Source organism: Columba livia, chromosome 1 (assembly GCF_036013475.1).
Source record: "Columba livia isolate bColLiv1 breed racing homer chromosome 1, bColLiv1.pat.W.v2, whole genome shotgun sequence".
NCBI lineage: Eukaryota > Metazoa > Chordata > Aves > Columbiformes > Columbidae > Columba > Columba livia.
Window position 1 is genome coordinate 210,725,179 of NC_088602.1, and position 25,077 is coordinate 210,750,255.

The window sequence follows — 25,077 nt, forward strand, 5'->3', positions numbered from 1 at the left end:
GAGCGAGTTCAAGGGCAAACTCAGCTCTGACGTGTAGTGTCAACGTAGCCAAAGTCCATAAACCAACGAGATTTCTCTGTGTAAAAGCCCCACCGCAAAACCTGGGTTTGCTCTGCACAAAGTGGGTGACGCTCTCCATTCGCATCTTTGCGCAGGCTAGCGAAGGCTTTATTTCCCTCAAGACCACGAGGGAAGCAGAGCAATTAAAAGGAGTTATTTTCATCTCCTTGTTGAGGAGCTAATGCCTCTTCCCGCCGCTGCTGGAAGCAGAGGCCTCGTTTTTCCCCTCCCTGTCACACACCTCTTAATTGTGCTGCCCAGTTTATACTGACAAATATTTCGGTTTCCCATAGGGCTTTGTGAAACTTAGTCGAAAAAGCTCATTTCTTGTTAACAAAGGATATTGGCAGCTCTGCGAATCAAGGTTCCTACAAACAAACGCTGGCATCTCCAGCAGTACAACAGGTTGTGGTGACGTGGGAGTCAGAGTTGCCATCCACGCTCTCAAACTAATTGATTTCAAATGCAACTGTGGCAAAAAAACCCCAAAACCAAAACCAGCATGGTGTCCTCATTGCGTTCAGCATATATGTGTTTCCATTCTATTTAAAGTTTGCCCCCCAAGTCTGGAAAAACAGGGTGTTTCAAAAAGATGGACCCAACATGGTTACAATTACACATAAATTTACAAATGAGTTCTCAAGTTTTAGTAACCGTTTTAGAAATGCTCTGTGTTCCCTCCACAGACTGTAAGAGTTTCATTCATGGGTGGTTCATGGTTGCAGAGATACAGTGATTTCAAATTGGGTCCGTCTTTTTGAAACACCCCATCTATAGCAGCTGGAGGATTTCAGTAACAAAATAATCTCCTAAACACCACATGCCCCGTTTTACCCCTTGAAAATTTTCCAAGGAGATCTGCTGGGTTGTGAAAATCCACGCAGGAGTCTGCAGACCTGTCCGTTCAATGCAGTGCTGTGTCCTCCAGTGGCCTGAGGTCATTCCAGGATCTCAAAATAATGTTTAAAGACATTTATAAAATATCATCTCTATATAATTTATGGGGAAACTGAAGCTGGGCTAACTGGGACAGCGATGGTCGGCCAAACAGGGCACGAAGAGCATGGCTTCTGTCCATACAGCTCAGGAGAAACCTTCACAAAACTGTTTTGAGTTACCACATCGCACTAAAAAGACAAGAGCTGCTCCTAAGATACTTGTTTTACCGTAACACAGCACAAGAGGACTTCAAATAAGAGGCTTTACGTTGTTACGCTGCTGCATCTGCAGTTTGCAGGCGTGCTGACCAAAGGCCCTGCAGAACACAAAGAACAACCATCTGTTGTCTAACAGAGCCATAAGGAACTCTGGGGGACACAGGAGTGTTGCACACGCAGGAAAAATACCCCAAACTCAGAACGGAGAGCTGCTTCCCACACGGAGACGCGGAGCAACCCAACCCCGGGGCAACGTGCGCGAGGTTTCCTGAAGACAGAGGCCTTCCCACATTTGGAAGAAAAAAGCCAACCTTATTTTTAGCTTAACGTGAAAAGTATTACCATTTGAACCATAGAATTCTATGGCTATTAGTGTTTTATCCATCAAATAGAAGCAGAAAACACTTAAGCGACCTTTGATGTTAAAATATTTCATTTCCAACTCTTATCACAATAAATAAACAATATGCATTATAAATCCAGCCGGGGGCTTCTCTGAAGTGAGAGCTTGGCACTGTTATTGCTGCTTTGAAGGCGCGTGCAACACCAACAGCCAAAAGCTCACAGATCTCGATACTGGTCTCTTTATATGTGCACATATTCTGCGCGCTGCAAGCCAGAGAAGTCTCTCAGACGCGTTACCGGATTGCAAGAACCTCATGTCCTGATTTCGTTCCTCCACACTCGCTTCTCTCCCATTTCTTTCTGGCACTTCAGTGCCAGCTCGTTGCCTTTGCTCGTTTCTCAGAGCCCACGTGCTGTGGGTACGGGCACCTCCAATGTCACTACTTGCACCACCGAGGATGTTACTCAGCTTAATCACTTAAAAATGACTTAAAAATCCAGTGACTAAGCTTTTGTCCTGTGCTGGCACAGATTAGGAACACGATCTCTTACCAGCCAAGGTACAAGAGATTTCTTTGTATAATTTTATTTGAACTGTGAGCTCGTCTGATTCCACCTAAGTAATGGAAATGGTGTTTTGACCAGAAACGTCCCTAGAGATGATCCCTCCTACACCAAGGAAGGTCCCCTGGGGGGTCCCCTCCTCTGTCTCCCAGCAATAAGGAGGTTAACACAGGGCTGGACCTGGAGACAAAGGGAAGTCCCCCCTGTCTCCACCAGAAATATCTCACTCAGGGTCTGATCTGGAGTTAAACAAGATCTGGAGAAAGCAAGATCTCCTCTGCTCCAATCCGCAGCAGAAAACAGAGGAGGGAACGAATGAGAGCACACAAAAAGGTCCAAGGAACACAAGGCTAAACTCTACTCCAGGAGCGACCTTCCTAAGAATCACTGTGAGGTACGGAACAAGTATCTTCCCTGTCCATAGATGACACGAGGTGACAAAAACAGCTCAACAGGGAACGCCCCCAGCAGCCTGAGCTCTAATCCTTACCAGCATTTCTACTGTTTCACGTGGAAAATAAGCCCAAATAACAAAGCTTCACATCTAACTACAACCTGAGCTGCTACAGTCCCACGGGAAAGAGGAGATCGAATGCGTCCCCTGGAGATGCAGACATAAGCTCCACTGCAAAATAACAGGATGTGACAGCAAGATGCCAAATCTCTCCGGTTCTGCCACATCTGGCCGCTTACCTGGGTCATCTTGTCCACCGAGACGGGGATGCCGTCGATGGTGAGGGGCGGTAGCTCGGAGTTAACCTCCTGAGGCGTGGGAGCGTGTTCCGCCAGCGCCGACTCCAGGTCCTCCAGAATCATGCTCTTGTACTTGCGTACCTGTGGGGAATCGTTAAGCTCAGGTAAACAAGGTAAGGAGCACCAGGAGAGGCGAGGGCAAGGACGCGGGGCCGGCCGCCTTCCCCAAGGTGCTGCGGGGCAGGAGCAGCGAGCAAGAAAAAAATACCCACTGAGCCCAAAGACGTGGCCGTTTCGATGATGAAACATCAAGTAACGCTGGCAAGTGGAAATAGTAACAGGATTGAAAGTTCTGAAGCAAGATTTATCACGGTGAGGATCTGCTCCGTTTACCGTCCGGTGTGCAGCAAGGTACGAGCACGGACAGCGGAGCTGAGTTCAGACAGCTCAGCACTACCTGCTCCCTCTGACTTTTAATGTTTAATGCAGGATATTCAGCCCTGGTGAGATGTGCTGAGCAACCGTTCATGCCGAGAAGGCAGGACCTCAGTACCACCCTGCATACAACCAGAGATCCTCCTCCCAGGGCTTTAGATAGGACTTTGACTCACTACCAGGCTTGCGAGGCTGCCTTGAAAGCCGCAGAGAAGGCAACTGATTCATCACCCAGCTTTTCCTACAGACACCTACCACGTTCTCCAAGGGTGCAGCACCGAATACTTTAAAGACAGGGTTGGGTTTGGAGGGCGAGATGCAGAGAACGATGGCCTGCTGCCCCACTCGGGTGGTGTATTCATCCAGCGTGGCGCGGAGCTTCCTGCAACACAAAGCAGCCAACAGCTATCAGCTGCGAGCCCCGTACAAACACAACCCTGGGCATTGGAAATCCCTTTCTTAACGTTGCTCATTCACAAAGCAGGTGGGAAACAGAGCCCCAGCTGGTCGGATCAGCCGCGTATCCGAGTTGTTCCTCGGCTCCGCAGGCCTGCTGCCTTCCCCAAGCTCGCCCAGCGGCTCAAATGTCAATTATTGTCCCTTCTCTCCTTTTTCCATTCATGTAAAAAGTAGAGAAACCACCAGAGCAGCAAAGCTACGACAGCAAAATCTGCACATCGCTCTGTCACCATCTAAGTGTATTTATTAGCAATACAAAACTTGTAAGGTAGAGAACTTGAGTGATTCAGCAGGATTGCAAACACAGGCTATTTTACATCCATTGTAATTCTCCGGTACCGTAGTCCTGCTCAAACCAGCCCCGTAAGCGTTAAACTGACAACTACACGACAGGCGAGAGCCAGAAATATTGCAACGGCTCAGCACAGGCACCGGCCGCACCAGCAAGTCCCTTCGGAACCATCTCTCTGTAGGAAGAAAATGTTCCGTCACATACTTTCCGCCTTTTATTCACTTCTAAGCAACGCAGGAGAATGTGTCAGAAACTAATGGAGCAAGAGAGAGTAGCGGTTATCACCGGCTAACCCGAGCGCTCCATCAGGTGACGGTTCAGTACCTGCCCTGGTCATTTTGGAACCTGCTTTGAGCAGCAGCCGCGGTGCCAAAAAGCACCGACACCACCAGCAGCTCCGCAGGGATCCCAGAATCAGAACCTGGAACTTCCCTCTGGATTCGCAGTGGTGTAAATACCAAGCACAAACACGTCAGAATTATCAGAGCGCAAAGAAACGCTGCGTTTTGTCAGTAATTTGCATGTAGGAAAATGAAGTAGTTGCATGAAGGGAGAAGTCAGAATTCCCTTAAATAGGAGTTCTAAAAAACACACATTATTCATGTTTCAAGAGATAAAAGAATTTGCTCTTCAGAAACGTTGCAATAAATATGGCTGGGTCAGCAGAGCTGGACAAGGAGGGAAAACCAGAATGAAGCTGTAACAGAAAGGGAGTCCACCCCAGGGAATACTATTTAACACTAACGCTGCCCCAGTTCATTGCAGTTTGATCATGTGCAATGGGTGCTGTGGAACTCGGCAGATGCGGAAGCAGATTAATGAAACAAACTTCATTCCTCATCAACTTTACACAAGTTAGAAAAGGAGAGAGGGAGGAAAGATGAAACCCTGGCCATCACTATTTCAGAGATGCAAATTAATGGGGTGACAGATACTCCGTCTCTTGTGCAATAACCCAGTTATACTCAAATTGGTTTAAAAAGCAAAAATTGCCTTGTTCCGACACCTATTAAAACCTCATGCAGAAATATCATGGTTTGGGTCCTGTAACGAAGTCATGGTTCCACTAAAAGTGAAGAGTTGTGGTGCAGGGTCTTTCTCTGCCTGATGTTTTCTCCTCTAAATAAATCCCAGAATCCCAGAGTGTCAGGGGTTGGAGGGCCCTGGAAAGCTCATCCAGTGCAATCCCCCCATGGAGCAGGAACACCCAGATGAGGTTACACAGGAAGGTGTCCAGGCGGGTTGGAATGTCTGCACAGAAGGAGACTCCACAACCCCCTGGGCAGCCTGGGCCAGGCTCTGCCACCCTCACCCCAAACAAGTTGCTTCTCATAGTCAAGTGGAACCTCCTGTGTTCCAGTTTGCACCCATTGCCCCTTGTCCTGTCACTGGTTGTCACCAGAAGAGCCTGGCTCCATCCTCCTGACACTCCCCCTTTCCATATTGATCCCCAGGAATGAGTCCCCCCTCAGTCTCCTCTTGTCCAGCTCCAGAGCCCCAGCTCCCTCAGCCTTTCCTCACACGGGAGATGCTCCACTCCCTGCAGCATCTTTGTTGCCCTAAATAGCAGCCAGCAATATTTAGAGATGTTTCCGTGCGGTTGGAACTGCGGGTGATGTCTCCGGGCTGGCGGAAAGCTGTGCGGTTGCCGCTCCTCGGTGGCCATCAGGCGGGCAGGCGGGCTCAGAGCACCCGGAACGCAGCACCTGAAGGGCTACGGCACTTCGGTGCCTACACAACAAGCTTCTAAACATAAAGAAAATGTTTTGGCTCTGGCAGGTAACTCCCCCTGGTTATTCTCCCCACACCGTGCGCTCCAGGCTGGGTCAGTCTGCAGCACAGAGCTCGCACAACCGGCTCGTCTGGCAGTGGAGATACAGGTTCACACGCACCAGATTTATTTACAGGACCATTTCATAGTGCAGAAAAGACTCTTTTCATTAGGTAGATAAATTCTTTGTGCCTCTGCAGAGCTGGGATACGGCTGTAGCTCCTGATGGACACTAAGTCATTCAATCTGCCTGCAAAATATCACTATTAAAAGCAGCGTATCATGTTTTGGCCATGTTGTATCGTGCATTAGTCAGTGTCAACAGGAGAGTTCAAGTGGTGAAAAGTTCTGGCTGTTAATTGGACTTACAGACCAAAAAAATAACGAAAAGAACAATTAAAGGTGTTTGGATACAAGACTGTTGGTCTGTGCTGTACGCACACCACTTCTGGTATGTGTGGAGTCTGTTGTAATGGTAATAAAATGTGCATGAACATCAGACAGAGGATAATAGACCCTGTAACACGTTAAATGTAGTCTTTAGATTTCTTTGCCTTTTAGAAATAAGAGCATAGATTCTGAATGAGCAGAGATTTCGGTGGCTCTGGAGGGGACAGGCTAAACTACAGTAGCAACAAAAAAGCAATAGTGATGAAAATATAAAATACAGTAAGAAAAAACACTAGAAAAAGAATGTGAAAGACTAGAAGGGACGGGGCTCTGAGCAATCTGATTTACCTAAGATGACCCTGCTCATCACAGGGGGGTTGGACTAGATGACCTTTAAGGTCCAACCCAAACTATTCTGTGATTCTCAGGCTGTTAAAGGCACCATGAACACCTTGCAAGGCAACGGTACCACGACAGATTTAACTTGTGACCAGCTGGGGTTAAAACAGAATGGTCACGTCAGTTCTAGTGATCATAATATCACATTACAGATGAGCAGAGCTGCAGTTTAGCCCATTTACACAAACTAAAAGCTCTTGGGTTCCAGAAAGGGTCCTCAAAGAACATCCCCATGCTGGACAACTTGTGGCCAGCGCAGGGTCTCCCACCCGTGACACCGGAGGAAGACGGAATCCTTACCGTAGCAAACGCGTCTGCTGCCTTTTGCGGATTGACGGGTTGGACTCAAAAACGTGTGGTCGCTTTCGTTTCTTACCCGTTGCCACGGCAGCGGCTGCTGCCATCCCCACAGGGCCTGAAAAAATCAACCCACAAAGGGTGAATCGACACATGCAGCTCGGGAACTGGCCAGAAAGGACATTGCCATTGTCCCCCCAACCAGCGCTGGGCCCCAAGGGCTCAAGGGTCTCCCCACCAGACTGGGCGACCCAAAGTCCCCGCTGAGCTCCCCAGCAGTTTGGATCCCTCCTCTCCACCATTGGAGACGCGTTATCAAAAGGCTCCAAACCCCAGACTGGCAAGTCCCAGCTCAGTCCCAGGTGAAAGTCACGTATTTCAGTCCAGACTTTTCCTCAGAATCACATCTCTATGTGTTTTATCTTCCAAACACACCAAATAAACTCTCAAGTACACCAAAACTTTAAATAACTGACTGCAATCGAGGAGAACCCGGTGGCAGGAGAGAAGATCCCAGATACAACGCCATGAATCCTGCTCGGACACCTGAAGCGCAGCAGCAGGAGTCTGAGGCTTTCCCCAGGGATTAAGGACCAGTTTTAATGGGAAATACATTGAAAATCCAGAGTTCTCAGCAGGATCCTGCAACAGAACAGTGGGGACCATGGCAGGGCGGCTTTCGTGTCAAACCCCAGACACAGGGTCTGTGTAAGGGGAAGTTTCATTAAGTTAATTGGATGTAAACTGAGGAACATGCAGCGGATTGTGCTTCTATTTGTGATCTCCAGAAATAAACGCAGAGTCCAAAAGCCCTGGTGGTCTCTAATGCAGGTTCAAGGACTTGCCTTCGACTCCCGAGCAGACCTGGGTTGCTCGGTGTGTAGTTTCTCTCTGTTTCAGAGGTGAAAGATCACATCAGGGCCATAAAACCCACCATATTTTCGTGTTCAACAAAGTTGCAGCTCCTGGATCAGAAGCCCTAAGCTACTGAAGCTGGTAGATGATAACGAAAGTGGCATCCGAGGATACAATTTCTCTAGGCAGCTGCTCTGAGAGATGGGACGTGGCAATGGACAGAGCTCTGGGTGACCCTACAGAGCCAGATTTTGTTAATCAGTAACAACCAACCTGAGCGCTACCAGCACTGCTGCATACTGCTCCAACCATCCTGTGCTCGTGAAAAAAGAATAATAATAGTGACTTCTGAGGGACTGGAAGCACCACCACGGATGGAAAATCCTGTGTGCTAGAAGGGAAGGGGGAAAGAAAACCTCCTGTGGGAGCCGAGGTTGGAAAACTGAAAAGCAAAAGCTGTGGGATGCTCAGTGGGGTGGTGGAACTTCACAGGTTTGGTCAAGGACATCAAGAGGGTTATTCCTCAGTCTGATGAGGAGTCAGACAAGTCTCTGAGTGTTTATTTATTGCTGCATTTTTCTACTAGTGTGTGAGATCCACTACAAGGCAAACCTGGTGGACATTGAGCAGAGGCTTCACTGAAAGGAGTTTGTGATTCTGAAATATATTCCCATTTCAGATGTGCCGGGACCCTGGGAGAGGCCTGGCGCGTGAGCTCCTTTGCTAAGCAGGCCTGCGTAGCGCTCCTGGGTTATTTTCACTGTTGTTTATAAGGGCCTGAAATAAGCTTGCTCTTTGACATATTCTGTATTTTAGTTTTGTTTTTTGAGGCAGCGTTTACCATGGACCTTTTTTATTGTACAAACCAGTTCTCTTATTCCCAGCACCTCTGTATTACACACGGATAAGGTGTCGCAAGATTTAAGCGGCCAGCAGACCTTGCAAAGAAACGCTATTGTGAGCCAGGGCAATAATCCCACAATGTGAGGGGTTGAAGGGCCCTAGAAAGCTCATCCAGTGCAATCCCCCCATGGAGCAGGAACACCCAGATGAGGTTACACAGGAAGGTGTCCAGGCGGGTTGGAATGTCTGCACAGAAGGAGACTCCACAACCCCCTGGGCAGCCTGGGCCAGGCTCTGCCACCCTCACCCCCAACAAGTTGCTTCTCCTCTTTCAGTGGAACCTCCTATGTTCCAGTTTGCACCCATTGCCCCTTGTCCTGTCACTGGTTGTCACCAGAAGAGCCTGGCTCCATCCTCCTGACACTCCCCCTTTCCATATTGATCCCCAGGAATGAGTCCCCCCTCAGTGTCCTCTTGTCCAGCTCCAGAGCCCCAGCTCCCTCAGCCTTTCCTCACACGGGAGATGCTCCACTCCCTCCAGCATCTTGGTGGCTGCGCTGGACTCTCTCCAGCAGTTCCCTGTCCTGCTGGAACTGAGGGGCCACAGCTGGACACAATATTCCAGGTGTGGTCTCCCCAGGGCAGAGCAGAAGGATTCGGAGCATCCCATCGGGTGACAAGATCACCCATCACCCCCAAGTGCTCTTTGCAACCTCTGCACAAACGCTACGTTATGCGAACGATGCCAGACATTTACTGGGCGCAGACTGAAACACAGGAGGTTCCATCTGAATATAAAGAGAAACTTGTTTGCTGGGAGGTGGCAGAGCCTGGCCCAGGCTGCCCAGAGCGCGTGTGGAGTCTCCTCTGAGACATTCAAACCCCCTGGACCCACCTGTGTGATCTGCTCTGGGACCCTGCGGGAGCAGGTGGGTTGGACTGGATGATCTCCAGAGGTCCCTTCAACCCCAACCCGTGTGTGATTCTGTGATCCCGCTGACTTTACCTGCCGCAGCCAGGTGGGCAGTGACCTCGTCGGCAGCCGTGGAGTTGAGGATGTCGGAGTCATCGTAGGAGGTGTCCTCTGGCGAAGACGGCGAGTCCTCATCGGCGCTCAGCATGCCGTGCTCCGTGTAGGTAGCCACATGGACCTGCTGCACCTGCTGGGCCACTGCGTGGGCCTCGATGGTGGCCATGTGCTCTGTTTGGGTCACCCCGTGTTCTTCCATCAATAGCTGCAGTCAGAGGAGACAAGAAAAATATCATTAAATTACAGGACAGGGGTTACTGACATTGATGCACCGCAGGGAAAGGCAGCAAAGGTTTCTGAGCCAGCCAGGTGGGCAGGCCGTGGCCAAGAGGGAACAAGAAACTAAAATTACCTCCCCTGGTGGCACTGGTCTTCTACGAGGGGGAAAAAACAACTACACCAGCATCCGGAAGATGATGTTTGAGAGTTCTGAAAAAGCTGCGCTTCCAAACAGCACGGCAGAGCCCCCAGACACAACCAGCATTGCTGGAGAACAGGTCCCTAAGGACCTTGTAACCCCAAGATTATGTCCCCCTCACTGACTACATATTAAGAGGCCTGATCAAAGCTGGAGCGTATTTTTGCCCCTTCAAAAACCAGCTTCCAGGGAAGATGCTCAATACACAATTTCCCTCCTCCAGCCTCAGTAGCTCAGGACACGCACGAGGATGCCAGGACAGAAATTTGCTGGCAGCAAGTTGCGTTCTACAGACCACTTTTGTTGCATTATTTGCTTAGAGTCCGGAAGCAGGCAAAATCATTCCAATCTGAACACAAATATTATACAAAGCGTATTTATTTAATGCATCTGGTGGCAAACCACGGAGCGAAGTAGCTGCTTACACAGTCAGCAGGGCACAGGACCAGACGCCGTGAACATAAATCTGCGTAGAAGGAACAAGACAGGAGCTACGCTGAGATTTTCAGTGTGTGTCCACCATACATTTGCGGGTGAGGAACAGCACGTCCGTAGGTATTTTCAAATCACATTAGAAGGATCAGCGCATTAACCCTCAGAATGGGACTCCCCAAAACCCTCAGCAGAAGGAAAGAGATGATCAGCTGTAGGGAATGATAAAAGATACCCAGCAAATTCTGACCCCGTAAGTACAGCCATGGAATTTAAAGCTCTTGGTTGGCACCTTCTTCATGGGAACCTGTTTGGTTTATCAGGAGGAGAGAGACAAAAGCATGGATGAAGACCATGGAGGTGTGTCAGATACATGGCCAAGTAACATCACACACAGTTTTGTCCGTCAAAGGCTTTCAGTAGCTTCTGTTTTCCACAAATACAGGACACTTTGCAAACAAACAGCATCGCAAAAACCTCAGCCTGACAAATAATCACTGGGCATCTACCGAATGCAAACCCACCATCCTGCTGAGCAAACCATGGGAGTCACGGCAGGACTGATGAGGCGCCGGCACCCAGACCAGGAGGAAGCGCTTTGTCAAGAGGGTTATTTTGACCAAACTGACCAACAGTCACACAAAAAAGAAGCAACTAATGGAGACAGGGCAGGAGAGCCTGTTTTCTAAAGGCTTGTTTCTACATGTCCTCTGCAACCCCGCGAACTGAACGTTATGGACATTTATAGGACAACTCTTCCAAAGGCAGTTCCAACTTGAAGGTACCAAAAATAGGGATGCAATTATTTTGGAGAGTCCCATCCTTAAAATAGGACCCATTTTCCATGTTTTACTTGAGCACGTCTGGTTCTAGAGGGAAAAAAAAGCTGCACCTCAAACGCAAGGAAAAATATTCCCCAGAAAGCACTAAGAGAAAGCTTCGTGTTCAAATGCCGCAGGCTGGTGCATTGCCGAGCAGGGGATGAGAAGCTCCTGATGTGGCAGCAAGATTAAGATATTGAAAGGAGACATGGAACGAGCCAAAGAAGCCTGTTCTGTACGGAGTCAAAACTGTCATAACCATGAGAACAATTCCACATATGTTAAAACCACCAAACCGCGCTGGTCTTGCCCTACGGTGGTTGCGATCCATCACCCCGTCTGGACTTGCCCAGCTAGCAGAGATTTCTGAAAATATTGTGTTATCCCCAAAATGGTTGTGGGCAGCAGGACAGCTGCCCTTTGCCCAACAGATCAGCTTCCCAACACCACATCCCATTGCTGGAGCGAGTGGAGAGAAGGGAACGGAGCTGGTGAGGGGCTGGAGCACAAGTGTGATGGAGCGGCTGAGGGACCTGGGGGTTCAGCTGGAGAACAGGAGCTGAGGGGAGACCTTCTGATCTCTGAACTGCCTGAAAGGAGCTTGGAGCCAGGGGGGTCGGGCTCTGCTCCCCAGGAACAAGCGCCAGGAGCAGAGGAAACGGCCTCAAGTTGCACCAGGGGAGGTTGAGGTTGGATGTGGGAACAATTTCTTCCCCAAAGGGCTGTGGGGCATTGGAACAGGCTGCCCAGGGCAGTGCTGGAGTCACCAGCCCTGGAGGGCTGGACAGACGGACATGAGGTTCTCAGGACATGGGGAAAGGGACATGGCTGGGGGAACAGCTGGACTCAATAACCCAGGGAGAGAGAGGGGAAAGGGAGAGGGGGACAGGGAGAGGGGGACAGGGAGAGGGGGACAGGGAGAGGGGGACAGGGAGAGGGGGACAGGGAGAGGGGGACAGGGAGAGGGGGACAGGGAGAGGGGGACAGGGAGAGGGGGACAGGGAGAGGGGGACAGGGAGAGGGGGACAGGGAGAGGGGGACAGGGAGAGGGGGACAGGGAGAGGGGGACAGGGAGAGGGGAAAAACTAGCTCAGCGGGCAGACTTTTCCCCAGCTCCTGTGCTTTTCCTGACAGTGCACCACTGCTTTTCTCAATGAAGAAATACCATTTTAAGCACTTTCCATTAAAACAAAAGATGTATTTATCCACAGAAAAGTCCTATCAGAATATAACTAGAGAGTGTCATACCCCTTTAGCTCATCAGGAGACACAACTGCAAGACAGCGGATGCTTCGCACACCAAAGGGAACCCATTGGATCCAAGGCAGCCTGAGCTCTGTGACAATAAAAATGATGTTTTAAAAAAATAAATTCGGTAGCAGAGCAAAACTCTGCATTTCTGAGTCAGCAAGTGGACAGCTGGGTAAGGAACATCAATACCCTCCTGGGCAACGATACGCATCGAAACACACGCGCATTTAATGCTGTTTTTATGGGCACGCGTCCTGCTTTGGCACTCGGCACCCGGTTGAATTTTGGCATTTTTAGCAATAAGTGATAAGTAACAACTCGGATAATCAGTATCAAGCTCAAGTCTCCACCGCCTCCCGTCCCAAGCCAGGACACTGTTCCTCGCTGGCACTACCAGATTTCCTCACTCTTAAGCTTTCTGCGGATAGAGAAGCAGGAATAAGCCGGAAAAATGTCATTAACTACTACAGCTCTTCAGTAATCGGCCCAGCCTACCCAACTGTGCACACAACAGCACCACATCTATACTAATTCATTTCCAAGTTGTAATTCGGATTAATTCTAGTTTAACCTGAGCTCTGGTTTTCTGCTTTTCCAGCTTCTGCCCTATTTTCATACCTGCACATTTTCCCCCAGGAAAATATCCAGGTGCCTCCACTGAAGGGCCTTATCTTTGAGTGGTGAGACCTTGTCTAGTTATTTATAGATGCCATTTTTTCCCAAAGATTCCTGATACTTTGTGTAAACACCTCGATGGGCAGTTTCTGCTGGTGATGACCAACCTCTTGATGCTGTTGTTGCCCCAACAGAAAAGCACCTGTTGCACACCCGAAGGGTCCGCACTTGGATTTGAAGAGGGATTCAGGCACAGGGGACAAAAGGAAAGTTGTTCATGACTAGTGAATTGTTCCACATCGTTCCATCATTCCTGTTTTCCTTCAGAAACCACAACGGTTTCAGCTATAAGGAAACCCTAATGACACGATGGAGCCTGCAGAGACGTTCCTGTTGCTTAGTCCAGAAGCCTTGGATGACGGCCAGAAGTATTTTCAAAGTCATTTAAAGTGCTTAAAATGAAAGTATGAGGATAAAGTCCCTCTCATCACACAGCGCAGTTGCTTCATGATGGTGTCAGAGGTTCCTTTGATGTCCTGTCAACTATGATCAATGGCTCTTGACACCATCGCTGGAAGAAAACCAGATGCGGGAGGAGCAAAACACGCTAAAATAGCAGAAGCCAGACCACTGAAACCAGCCGAAAACAACGGAAACGGAACATAAAACCTGTAAATTCTACATTAAATTTAAGTGAAGGTCTTCTCTGCTCAGTGTAATCTGTGCTGTGGATGTAAAGAGATAACCAATAAAAAACCACATGGGTTATCCTACCAGAGGAATCGTCCTCTAGCACCACCACCCAGTTTAATGTTGCTTCAATGGGTGATTTATACTGAGCCAAAAATAAAATGTCCACCCCAGAAAAAATGCTGAGGTACAGCGGCACAGCTGGAAAAACTCTCTTAGACAGGCTCTGGGCTTATTTTTATCCTTCAGAGCGCTGCAGCGGTTGGACCTCAGACGCTGCAGAAGCAGAAGACGTTGCTCTCTGAGACAGTCTGGACTCAGAGAGGAGCATTTACCGCATACACTCATGGAATCATTTTGCTTGGAAGAGACCCTCAGGATCACCGAGTCCAACCATTAACCAAACCCCGGCACTTTAAGTCATGTGGTCATTTTTACTAACGCATCCCACACAATGCCTAATTCACCTGAAACCTTGCTCAGACTAATAATAATTATTAAAGAAAAAATCAGATGTAAGGAAGAAATTCTTTATGCTGAGGGTGGTGAGACACAGGAACAGGTTGTCCAGGGACGCTGTGGATGAACCATCCCTGGAGACATCCCAGGCCAGGCTGGACGGGGCTCTGAGCACCCTGAGCTGGTGAGGATGTCCCTGCCCATGGTGGGTGGACTGGATGATCTTCAAAGGTCCCTCTGAACCAAAACCATCCTGTGATTCTATGATCCTACCGTTCTGAAACAGGGCGGGAACAGCTAACAGCCTCGTTAACATCCCGAACACCTAAGATGAAGTTCTCATGGTCAAGTTGTGCAATCAGATATTCCTTCTGCTTGGACACTTCAGACCCCACTCAATGGGCAAATGTCTCTTGGTAAGCCAGTGCCAGACAGCCCAAGAGGCCACTGGATTGGCTTCCTTACCAAACTTGCTCCTTTGTTAAATGAAGAGCTCTGTATTCACAAATAATCCTGGTTGTCAGAATTCACGCTTCATATTTTCATATCAAGAGTGAGTCACTGCGAGCAGAACACCAGAAGGGAAGAGTTCACCTGTATCCCGCAACCACATCCACACAGGTGTGATATTTTATAACTATAATGTAAAAACCAGCAAATCCCCAGTAGCAAACGCAGAGGTCAGCCCCCACGTAACCTGCTCGGTGTAGAACAGCACAACATTTACCAACCAAAGGTTTTGGGAGGGATGAAATCCCATCCCAGCATCTGCACAGCAATGGCGTACAATGGAACCAACTTCATCTGGTGGAAGATCTCATACAGTGATACAAGGATTTAGAAATGACACAGGAGGAAAGACAGAAGACTAACAGACACACACCCTTTTCCAGAATCCACTTGATAAGTGATCAATGCCAATTAGTTGAATAGACACGTTAACCAAGCTCAGGGTACTGTCCCCGTACTCGTTTCAGGCTGTTCAGCTCATCAATCCTCTTCTCTTCCAGCAACAAGGCTCAGGAGAAAGGCTGCGTTACACGACCCACCTGACGTCCTCTGAAGAGCTACCCTTCAATTGCTGAAGACCTTCAACTTGGATTATATAGGAGCAAACCAGATGCTGTGGGAAGCCACGGTAACTACTGAAAAAAAAGAGGTGATAATCTTGCACCAGCTCATGTCTCCGAAAAAATCACCCAGGCTGCATCGAGCTTCTCCGCATCCTCCTCGTCCCACCGAAACATTGGGGGGTCAACACCTAAACCTACAACGGTGCCTGCGGAGGTGCAGGTTGGTGTCCACAGCACAGACAGGTTGTTGAAAAAGGTATAAACCAGCCTGTTAACCAGTGAGGGACCCACCGAAACACGAAGAGCAGGGCTCTGATGAAGCTCCATGGCCTGCAAACACTTTGGGTTTATAGCGGCGTTGTGTTCGGCACGCTGTAAACAAGCAGGAACGAAGAGACAAGGCAATGTTGTGGTTGCTCTGTTGGCTCAGGGAACACCAGATGTTCCTGGGGGGGGGGGGGTTAATTTATTTATTTTTTTAACATTAAGTAATTTTTATGACTTACTTGAGAAGGCAAATTCTACATATCCGCTCTGCAGACTAATCCCCCGGCCCTATTTCCTAATTTGTTTCAAAGGAACAGAAACACTCCTGGTTTACCTTTCCCAACCCCTTTTCTGTTCAATCCCCGCGCCACAGTCAGTACCAATTCTTTATTGACAACCCTACTCCACGCCAGAATTCAGCACAGTCTTGAAACCAGTGTAAAAATCTGAAAAATGGGAAAAAATATCATATTCTGTCTCATCATTCAAGCCGGTCGCCCTCTTCATGGTTTTAACTTCAATGAAACACTGCTGGCAAGCTGCAATTTCTCAAGAAAATGTGCGATACTTCCTCCCTTTCTTTTTGTAAAGTTGACAAGCATCTGGAGTTTAATGCGCCCTTAATGGATTCAAGCCTCCGTTGTAAATAAGTCGTTTGCGTTGCATTAAACAGCCAACATCACACTGGCACTTTTGTTCTCGGGGGCGATTGCGGAGGGTTAATCAACAGGGATCCTGTGATCCGGGTGTGTTAATTCTCATGCAGCAGCTCCACCGCCTGCTAAGCCCCTTCTTGCCGCCCTCCGGTGGCGTTCGGCCGCGTAGATCAGCATCTCTGCTAGAAAACGAGTTTGTAAATCAGGATTTAGCTGTTTGCTGCTTGGTTTGCCTTCCCCTTCTAACTCAGAGGGGAGCCGTGGTTCTCACTCACTAAACGCAGCTTCCGCACGGATGCCGCAGGAGGCAGCGACGACGCTCAGCGCTCCTCTCGTGCTTGTCCCCATCGCTCGGCCGTCGCAGGAGCGGTTTCGCAGAGCAGGTCACGAAGATGCTGGTGGTGGCTTCGCACATGCAAAGTCTGCGCCCCGCTGAGCCGGGTGAGGGAGACCACCCCGAGTTATTTTAAGAACGACCAACTGTCTGCAGCTGCAGCAGCTCATCCGTCCACCTGCCACAGCGACCGGCGTCGTCTCGCGAGAGGGAGGGATCTCAAATACCTTTGATGATCTGGGCCGACACAACACGATGAGGTTTTTTACAGTTAACCAGGTTTCATACTTCTCATACACCATCAGATTAAAAAGCGCTTCCTATGCACTTAGTACGTGTTTTATTTTAAAAGCTATTTCAAAATTCCGGCTGCGCATCCAAATTTCCTGCAAAGGCAGCCTGGAATAATTTGTAAGGGAAAACTGATCCAGCAAGAAATAAATCATTTGCTATTTCCTAATAAAATCAAATGCTGTTTGAGTGTAATTATACCTTTGAAATTGTCTGGTACTGCTTTTTGCTCTTCTGGCACAAAGCCCTCTACACATTTTTTAAAGCAAGTAAATACATCCTGATACAGTTGGTTTCCAACCAGGTTTCAATGGTTACACTAACCAAGGAGAGCCAACCTCATTCGGAAACGACGGCGACACAAACCAAGAGATCACGCACCACAATTTTCACGAGGAGCCACGAAATCACTGCTGTTCATCGAAGCTCGTTAAGTCTTGAGAGACTTGTGTCTCTCCAATCACAACAGCCAGGAATTGTCCGGTTTTGGTGCCTCCCGAGATGGGGTGAATTAGAGGAGCTGCCAACTCCCAGTTGAGGGCAGAGGACACGCTCAGAGCCAGTCAGTCTTGGCTTGGTGCTGTCCCGGCCGTGTTTCCCCTCGATCCGGGCTGGTAGATCTCACGCAAAGGCGTCCACCCTCAGCCAGGCTCGACTCGCATGGGCACAGAGCTCGCTCGCAGCGCTTCCTGATGGTGTCGATTCAGAAACCACTTCCAGGTGAAATCTCGAGGTGGCAGGAGGTCTACACCAGCCAACCACAACTGCACGGGCTCCTGCGAGTGCAGCTTCCAACCCAAAGCACACGGGAGAGCCCCCGTCTCCATCGCTCACCTGTGCTACGTACCGACAGGAGACCCAGAACTTGTCCTGGTCTTTCCCCCATGGGGAGAGATGAAAGAGGATGTTCACGTCCTTCTTGCAGGTGGTTTGAGTCCCGATAGCAGAGATTTGGCGTTTTCCATGATGGTTCACCTGTCACGTTGCATTGGCATCTCTCGCTGGTTAAATATTGTTAATTCACCTTCAGGATAAATTTGACACTGTCCTTGTGCCTAGAGGGAACTACCACTGCGGGCTTGATAAGGAAACAATGCCGTTCCCCAGGGGCCAGACCGATGAATATCTTAATTATGACAACTCGTTTAAAATGCACATTTAAACCCTAAAATCCTATTTTTCCATGGCCTTCCTTTGCTCATGAAGAGAATCTGCTGGCCTACACCTCAGTCCAAGAAAACCTGGCTTTATTTCTGGTGAAGCCTGTGTCACTCTGGACGCCCCACAAGGTCTGAGCTGGGCCTAACTTTCCAGGATTTTGAGACGTCGCCTCCCGCCAGCAGCGACACCCGATCCCCCGCACAAGGGCAAGATAAGACACGTTGGTTTACACCTCTCCTATCAGGACTGAAGCGAACATCTTATTTTACACCAGCTCACGGTGACGCGTGGACGGTTGTCGCATGTTGGCGGAGACGCTGTAACTCAAGCACCACGAGGAAAGTACAGAAGCCAGCTCTCGTTCCACAGCGTCCTCCCGTGGCATAAGATTAGTATAATGATCCTTTTCATTAGGATGGGAAAAAATTCCCTGCGCTACCAGCCTCAGCGTGACAACACCTAAAATAAGATTGATTCTAGAAAACTACACCAAAAGTCCTCCTATTAATGTGATTTTTAGCGGTATCTCGCGTAAAAGAGCGAACACATCACACCGCAGGAAAAACCTCACACTCTCTAAGTATGGAGAATAAACAGATAGGACTTTACACATATTTATTAGGAATAAAAACTCCCATTTGCTGCTGAAGTTTCTGCTGAAAGCCACCTTTTGGTCATGCGCTAGGACGTTCATTTAATGATGTACAATACAATTCACAGCAGGGCCTTTTTGCAGCTGAAATTCATATATTTAGGACTCCGCTTTTTAAAAATCCATCTTTTCAAATTTTAAGCAATTCACATAAGTTAAAAACTATTTCATTTTCTTGCAAGAACCACACAGAACTCCCAATTTCAACTTCTTTTCCTTTGATCTGCACAGCCCAGAAGTCACTTGAACAGTGTGAAGCAAGCGAGGCATCTCGACGCGGCTTTTCTAATTAACAGGCAAAGTGGGCTTTTAAGAATTACTAACCTAATAAGCTGCCGTTTGCCCGTCGCTGACAGCATTCCTGGCACGGCACAACGGAGCAGCCCTCGCCCCAACGGGATCACTGCCTAAAACACGGAGCGCGGCCCAGCCTGGCTGCATTAAGGTGCCAATGTTCTCGGTTCTAATCCTCTTTTATGGAGAGGATTAGTGGTTATGCTGGACTACCACAGAAAAATACACTAGAAGCGTGTTTTACCGCGGGGTGCAAGCGAGAGGGCGGTGACGTGACACAGCACGGTCTCCTCTAGAGGTGTGAAGTCCTGAAGGACTTGGTCCTCAGGTCACGTTAATTCAAGCAGATTAGCAACCAGATTAGCAAGTGGCAAAGGACACAGCCCTAACCACACGCAATTATCTAATTTCCACCCTAAAATGGCAAGCCTGGCCCACCCCTCTTTGATGGTTGTTAATGATGGAGTCTTCAGGGAGGTGCTAAACCCAGGGTGGGTTACACCAGTATGACTGGAGCTGGTTTTAGGAGGGGTGGTGACACTGTAACTGGGTGAGGATATGAGGAATACCAGCAGGAATTCAACCTGTGCGCGCAGAAGGTCCCAGGTAACGAACTAAGCGTGACAAGTTGTCCCAGACCACAAAATAAAACAAAAATACCTTTCTTCTTAAGATTCTATACTTTCATCCTTTCAATTCATTTGCCCTTTGATGCCGCAATACATAGAATCATAGAATCACTTTGATTGGAAAAGACCCTCAGGATCATCGAGTCCAACCATAAGCTAACCAACTCTAGCACTAAACCGTGTCCCTGAGAACCTCATCTAAACGCCTTTCAAAGCCCTCCAGGGCTGGTGACTCCAGCACTGCCCTGGGCAGCCTGTTCCAATGCCCCACAGCCCTTTGGGGAAGAAATTGTTCCCACATCCAACCTCAACCTCCCCTGGTGCAACTTGAGGCCGTTTCCTCTGCTCCTGGCGCTTGTTCCTGGGGAGCAGAGCCCGACCCCCCTGGCTCCAAGCTCCTTTCAGGCAGTTCAGAGATCAGAAGGTCTCCTCTCCTCAGCTCCTGTTCTCCAGCTGAACCCCCAGGTCCCTCAGCCGCTCCATCACACTTGTGCTCCAGCCCCTCACCAGCTCCGTTCCCTTCTCTCCACTCGCTCCAGCACCTCAAGGCCTTTCTTGGCGTGAGGGGCCCAGAACTGCCCCCAGGATTGGCGGTTTGTCCCCCCAGGTCCCAGCACAGGGACGGTCACTGCCCTGGGCCTGCTGGCCACACCAGTGCTGGTCCCAGCCAGGATGCTGGTGGCCTCTTGGCCACCTGGGCACATGCTGGCTCATGTTCAGCCGCTGGCACCAACACCCCCAGGTCCTTTTCCAGCCGCTCTTCCCCAGCTGCAGCGTCCATGGGGTTGTTGTGACCCAAGTGCAGGACCCGGCACTTGGCCTTGGTGACCCTCAGACAATTGGCCTCAGCCCATCAATCCAGATCCCTCTGTGGAGCCTCCTGCCTTCAGCAGATCAACACTCCCACCCAGCTTGGTGTTGTCTCCAAACTTACTAAGGGAGCACTCGATCCCCTCATCCAGATGATTGATAAAGAGATTAAACAGAACTGATCCCAACCCTGAGCCCTGGGAACACCACTCATGATCAACTGGATTTGGCCCTGTTCACCACAACTCTTTGGCCTGGTTCTCCAAGCCAGTTCTTTACCCATTGCAGATACACCATCCAGGCCACGAGCTGCAGCTTCTCCAGATGTTGTGGGATAGTGTCAAAGGCTTTACTGCAGCCTAAGTACAACACCCACAGCCTTTCCCTCACCTACATACTGCAGCTCTCTATGTTGTGAGCAAACAAAAAGATGAAGAACCCAGGCCATGCAGTCTTAACAAAAAAAACCCAAATCTGCAGGCAAAATACATACTGTAATAACATTTATTTTCAAGATCTTATTCTGCTTAAGTCTGGTTTGTTGGGTTTTTTCCCTATGCTGTTTAAGAGGAGAGGTGGTGCACTCGCAGGTCTGCAGCAGCCACTGACACCAACTACATGGGGAAGAATTTGGGGATTCCGGTTACCCTGCTGTGCCCTTTAGGGCACCTGAGGTGACAGGGGCCAGCGCGGCTCGGTTCAGTGCCACCAAAAACGGGATATCTGCTCCCCTTAGCACACGGAGCCGGGTAAAAGGAAAGGACAGCTCCCTCCCAAAGGTTTCCTGCGGTTCAAGAACTCGTCTGCCCTGCAAAAGATTGCAGATGAAGGGAAGAAAAACCACTGGAAACTAACGAGCAAAGGCTCTGAAAAGGGAAAGCGTCGCCTCTGTAAATGAGGCACGAGGTGTGCGAGAAAATCCAGCACGTGTTGCATTTGCAGCTGCATTTGTGCGGGATTAAGATGGGTGGCTTTTAGGGGAAAAAAAGAAGTGCATCTACAGCCCAACTAGATCAAAGAGATTTGTCTGTGAGTTGCTTAAGTACCTGCACGCTAGATCTAAAACTGGTTTGAGTATTTTTGTGTCTAGAATTGACAAAGAGGCTGTTGAAGAGGCCACTGTGCTCTCCCAGTGTCCTGCTCAGCACTCAGGCAAAGGCAAAACCCAACTGTCAAACCCGAGCTGTCTGTTAAAAGATGAAGCAGGGTTATAACAATCACACACAGGAGCACATCCATGTCCTGGTTTTGTTAAAAACAAGTTTCTCTTTCAGTGAATTTCGCCTGTCAGCTAAAGCTTCATATTAACTGCATTTTCCTGGAGAACCAGACACATGTTTTGGTAAACCTAGCAGTGGAATGCAAACTTATTGATAAGCACAGATGGACATCTCGCGAGAGGGGCAACGAGAAACCGGTGACCAAGAAACTGACCAACTGTGTATAACATTCCATTCACGTGAATACTTCATATGAAAGTGGGAGATCACGAGGATCTCATCCCTTTTCCCTTTTGCCTTTGCTTTTTCCCTTCTGCTTATGGCCGACATTAGGAGAGGACCTTGCTAGTCATCCCTGAGAACTGAGACCTAGTGACAGACTGAATCCAGCTCCGGTTGGCTGCAGAGTCCAGTCCAGGACTTTGGGTGCCGGCTCTGCAGTTGCTGAGACTTTCAAGATTGGTTTTGTATATTTTGTATTATTTTCTCTATTCTTATTAGTAGCATTAGTAAAACATCTTTAACTTTTTCCAGCTCTCTTCTCTCTGTCCTTCTGTCCCTCCCGGTCGCCTGTCCTGAGTGGGAAAGGGGGAGAGGTAGGGGCAAAAGGGGGAAGTGGGGGGGAGAGGAGGTTAACAACACATCTGCCAGGGTTTTATTGTCACCCCGCAATCTTAACCCTCGACAATCCACTAATACTCTTCTTACTAAGTAGTTATTTCCCTCATAGTCTGGGTCAGGAGGGCTGACAGCAGCAATACTCTACCAGAATCTCAACCCTCCCACGCACGTGAACATCCGAGGTGGAGCAATCGTGGTTTTCCAGGCCTGACCCACCTTAAGTCAGCGCTCAAGTGGGGCTTTTCCTGCTTTTCCAGCACAACACGCAAATCCCGTGGGAATGCAATGTTTTTGGAGCTCCTGCAACGCACAACCATGCATCTGATCCACTGAAAACAGACCGTGAGGCTTTATTTACTGCTACAGTTTTGTATTTTAGATGTCTTTTGCAGTTTTTCCCCACCACCTCCATCTACACGTGCTTCTCATTATCGGGGTTTAAATATTACAGCTGTCACGGGAATATAAACCATCTCCTCCTCAAGCAAGAGGCCAAATTAACCGATTTACCTGCCAATCGCCATTAATACTGACTACGTAGAAATAATAAGCCAGGAAAAAAACCAACTTGCCACCCAAAGTAACTATGAGAAGAGCTTCAAATCAGCTTTTCTAGGGAAGAAGGGGAGCAGCACTATTAGAAGTCTCTTCTCTTTCAAAAGGGCATTAAAGGATTTTCTTTGTGCCCAAGAAAGCGGCAGCAGGAGCAGCAGCAGGAGCTGACGGCAAAAATAAACTTATGGGGAAAAGAATTCATTTACGCAGAGGATGTTGCAAGGTAAATAAAGCGTGGAGGCTCTGGGGGTGTGGGATCGCAAGTATCTTTGACCCAGACTACAGGGAAGTTTTCCAAGCCTTGAAGTCATCCCCATTTGATTAATTAGCTGGTTATGTAATAAACAGTGGGAGGGACTTGGTTTCTTTTGGATGCATTTCTCGATCACCCCGGGTACGAGCAAGAAGCACGTTCTATAAATGACAATATACGTTCACGTTCTTTGTGCTGATGTATTTGAAGTCGGATGAGTTTTCTAAGAAAAAAAGTTGAGTTACCCTCCCAGTCGCTGTCAGTCTGAGCAGCCCATTGATTATTTATAGGCAACACAGACAGCAAACGGATAAAATAATTCACACATCTGCCTTACACAGGCAGAAAGTAATCAACACCCAACAAAAAATAATGCGAGCGAGGAAGCCCAGGACCAAGAAGTGAACGCACCTCCCTACACTCAGTACTGTGAAGACACCCACTTTCACCCCCCCGCCCAAAAATATGCTGTACGGTCTCTAAAGGATGAAAAACAGAAGGAAAAGGAGACGCTGGACTTGTCGATCCTATGGAATACACCTTCCACCCAAAGCATCTTGAGAGTCTTTTACAGCTATATCTTACTTGAAGAGAAAAATTAACAAAACCACAGTATTTCATTGACATCCAAACGTCAAAGTGCATCAGGACACCTATCACTCCTACCAAAAAAATGCCTCCGTGTCCCCATTTTCTATCTGTCAACAGAAGGGACTCTGTGGAGTCTGGCAGGCGATTTATCTACCACCAAACCAGACCGGCCTCCCACACAAGTCCTGCCCATAAAGCTAAAGGCATGGAGCGACCTCCAAACTATGTGGGACTTGGTCCTATCCCCAGGACTCCCCTTACTGACACCCCGCTGAGAACACCAGCTCTGCTCCTAGTTATTAACATAAATCCACTATTCCCAAAGGATAACAGGCTCCGATGTTTCCTAATGAGTTGAGCCATCGCACAGGGATGAACAACTCCAGCCAACCCTCCCAACGTTTGATGGGCAACTGGTTCAATGACAATTTTTTGGGATAAATCAAAACCAACAGGACCGGAATCAGCCAAAAACCCCAGCTATTGAACCTCATTGCAACTGATGCAGCGGATCCACAATACACCTGAATTTTCCCCAACACAGGACAGTTGCTGGATGGTCCAGGTTTAGGCTGGACAGGCAAGAAGCTCCTGCACAACACCGAACCTTCAAACCACAGTCCAGCGCTAACGCTACAGCGCTTATGTTGGAAAGTGGCCGAGAGGTGCTGGTGGAAGCTTAAGCTGCAGGTGGAAGGACAAAAAGAAGATGCTCATAATGCTCAACATTTTATGGCTTGCATTACTTGAAAAACAAGGAGGTTGCTGGGATATATTCACCTGGTTTGGATTTCACACGCAGAACGAGACAATGAGATTCACAATAGCTGACACCCAGGGTCCCTCACTAACGCAAGAGATAAACACATCGGGGCAGGGGGAAGCATCTGCATTCAACAGCGGGAACGTGAGAAACTGGTAAACGGATCCTCTCACAAACAACTGCAGTTAACACCATAAATTACCTTTAACCACAAAAAAACACAGCCGAGAAAGCACGCTACCTGTCACCTGACTCCTTCCCACGGAGCATCTTCAGTGGTTTGGGAGACTTTCCGCAGGACGAGTGTGAAAACCGAACTGGAATCAGTGCAACCTTTTATTCTTAGTTTTGATTTACAATTGGCTGGAGCCAGTCTGGATTTTAGACAAGCGTGCTTAACAAATGGCTGCATATCAGAGCGCTAACGAAGTTCATCATGAGTCACAACAAGGACCTGCTTCAAGTGCCACCTCAGCATTGTTTTCCCTCTTTCTACTACTGGAACTACTCCATCGGAAAAGACTGATCCCCACCATGCAGCACAAGTCATTTTAAAAGACCAAGGTGTGTATTTTTAAATCACTTTATTAAATAACTTGAGTAGCACGTGATCAGTAATACAAAAAATCTT

General features: G+C 48.6%; 1 protein-coding gene across 6 annotated transcripts in view; it reads right to left on the reverse strand.

The window, feature by feature from the left end:
• NRF1 (nuclear respiratory factor 1) overlaps positions 1–25,077 on the reverse strand; it is a 72,654-nt gene that overhangs the window by 44,474 nt on the left and 3,103 nt on the right. For 4 of the 6 annotated variants that reach the window (XM_065049382.1, XM_065049384.1, XM_065049383.1 and 1 more), the window contains exons 2-5: positions 9,567–9,795; positions 6,866–6,980; positions 3,510–3,636; positions 2,820–2,960 (exon numbers count right to left, since the gene is read on the reverse strand). In XM_065049382.1, the coding sequence (XP_064905454.1) occupies positions 2,820–2,960; positions 3,510–3,636; positions 6,866–6,980; positions 9,567–9,795 (612 nt within the window). Of the gene's footprint in view, positions 1–2,819; positions 2,961–3,509; positions 3,637–6,865; positions 6,981–9,566; positions 9,796–9,942; positions 11,880–12,509; positions 12,598–25,077 lie in introns of those variants that run through there. The other 2 variants (XM_065049386.1, XM_021290221.2) reach the window with 2 other exon arrangements.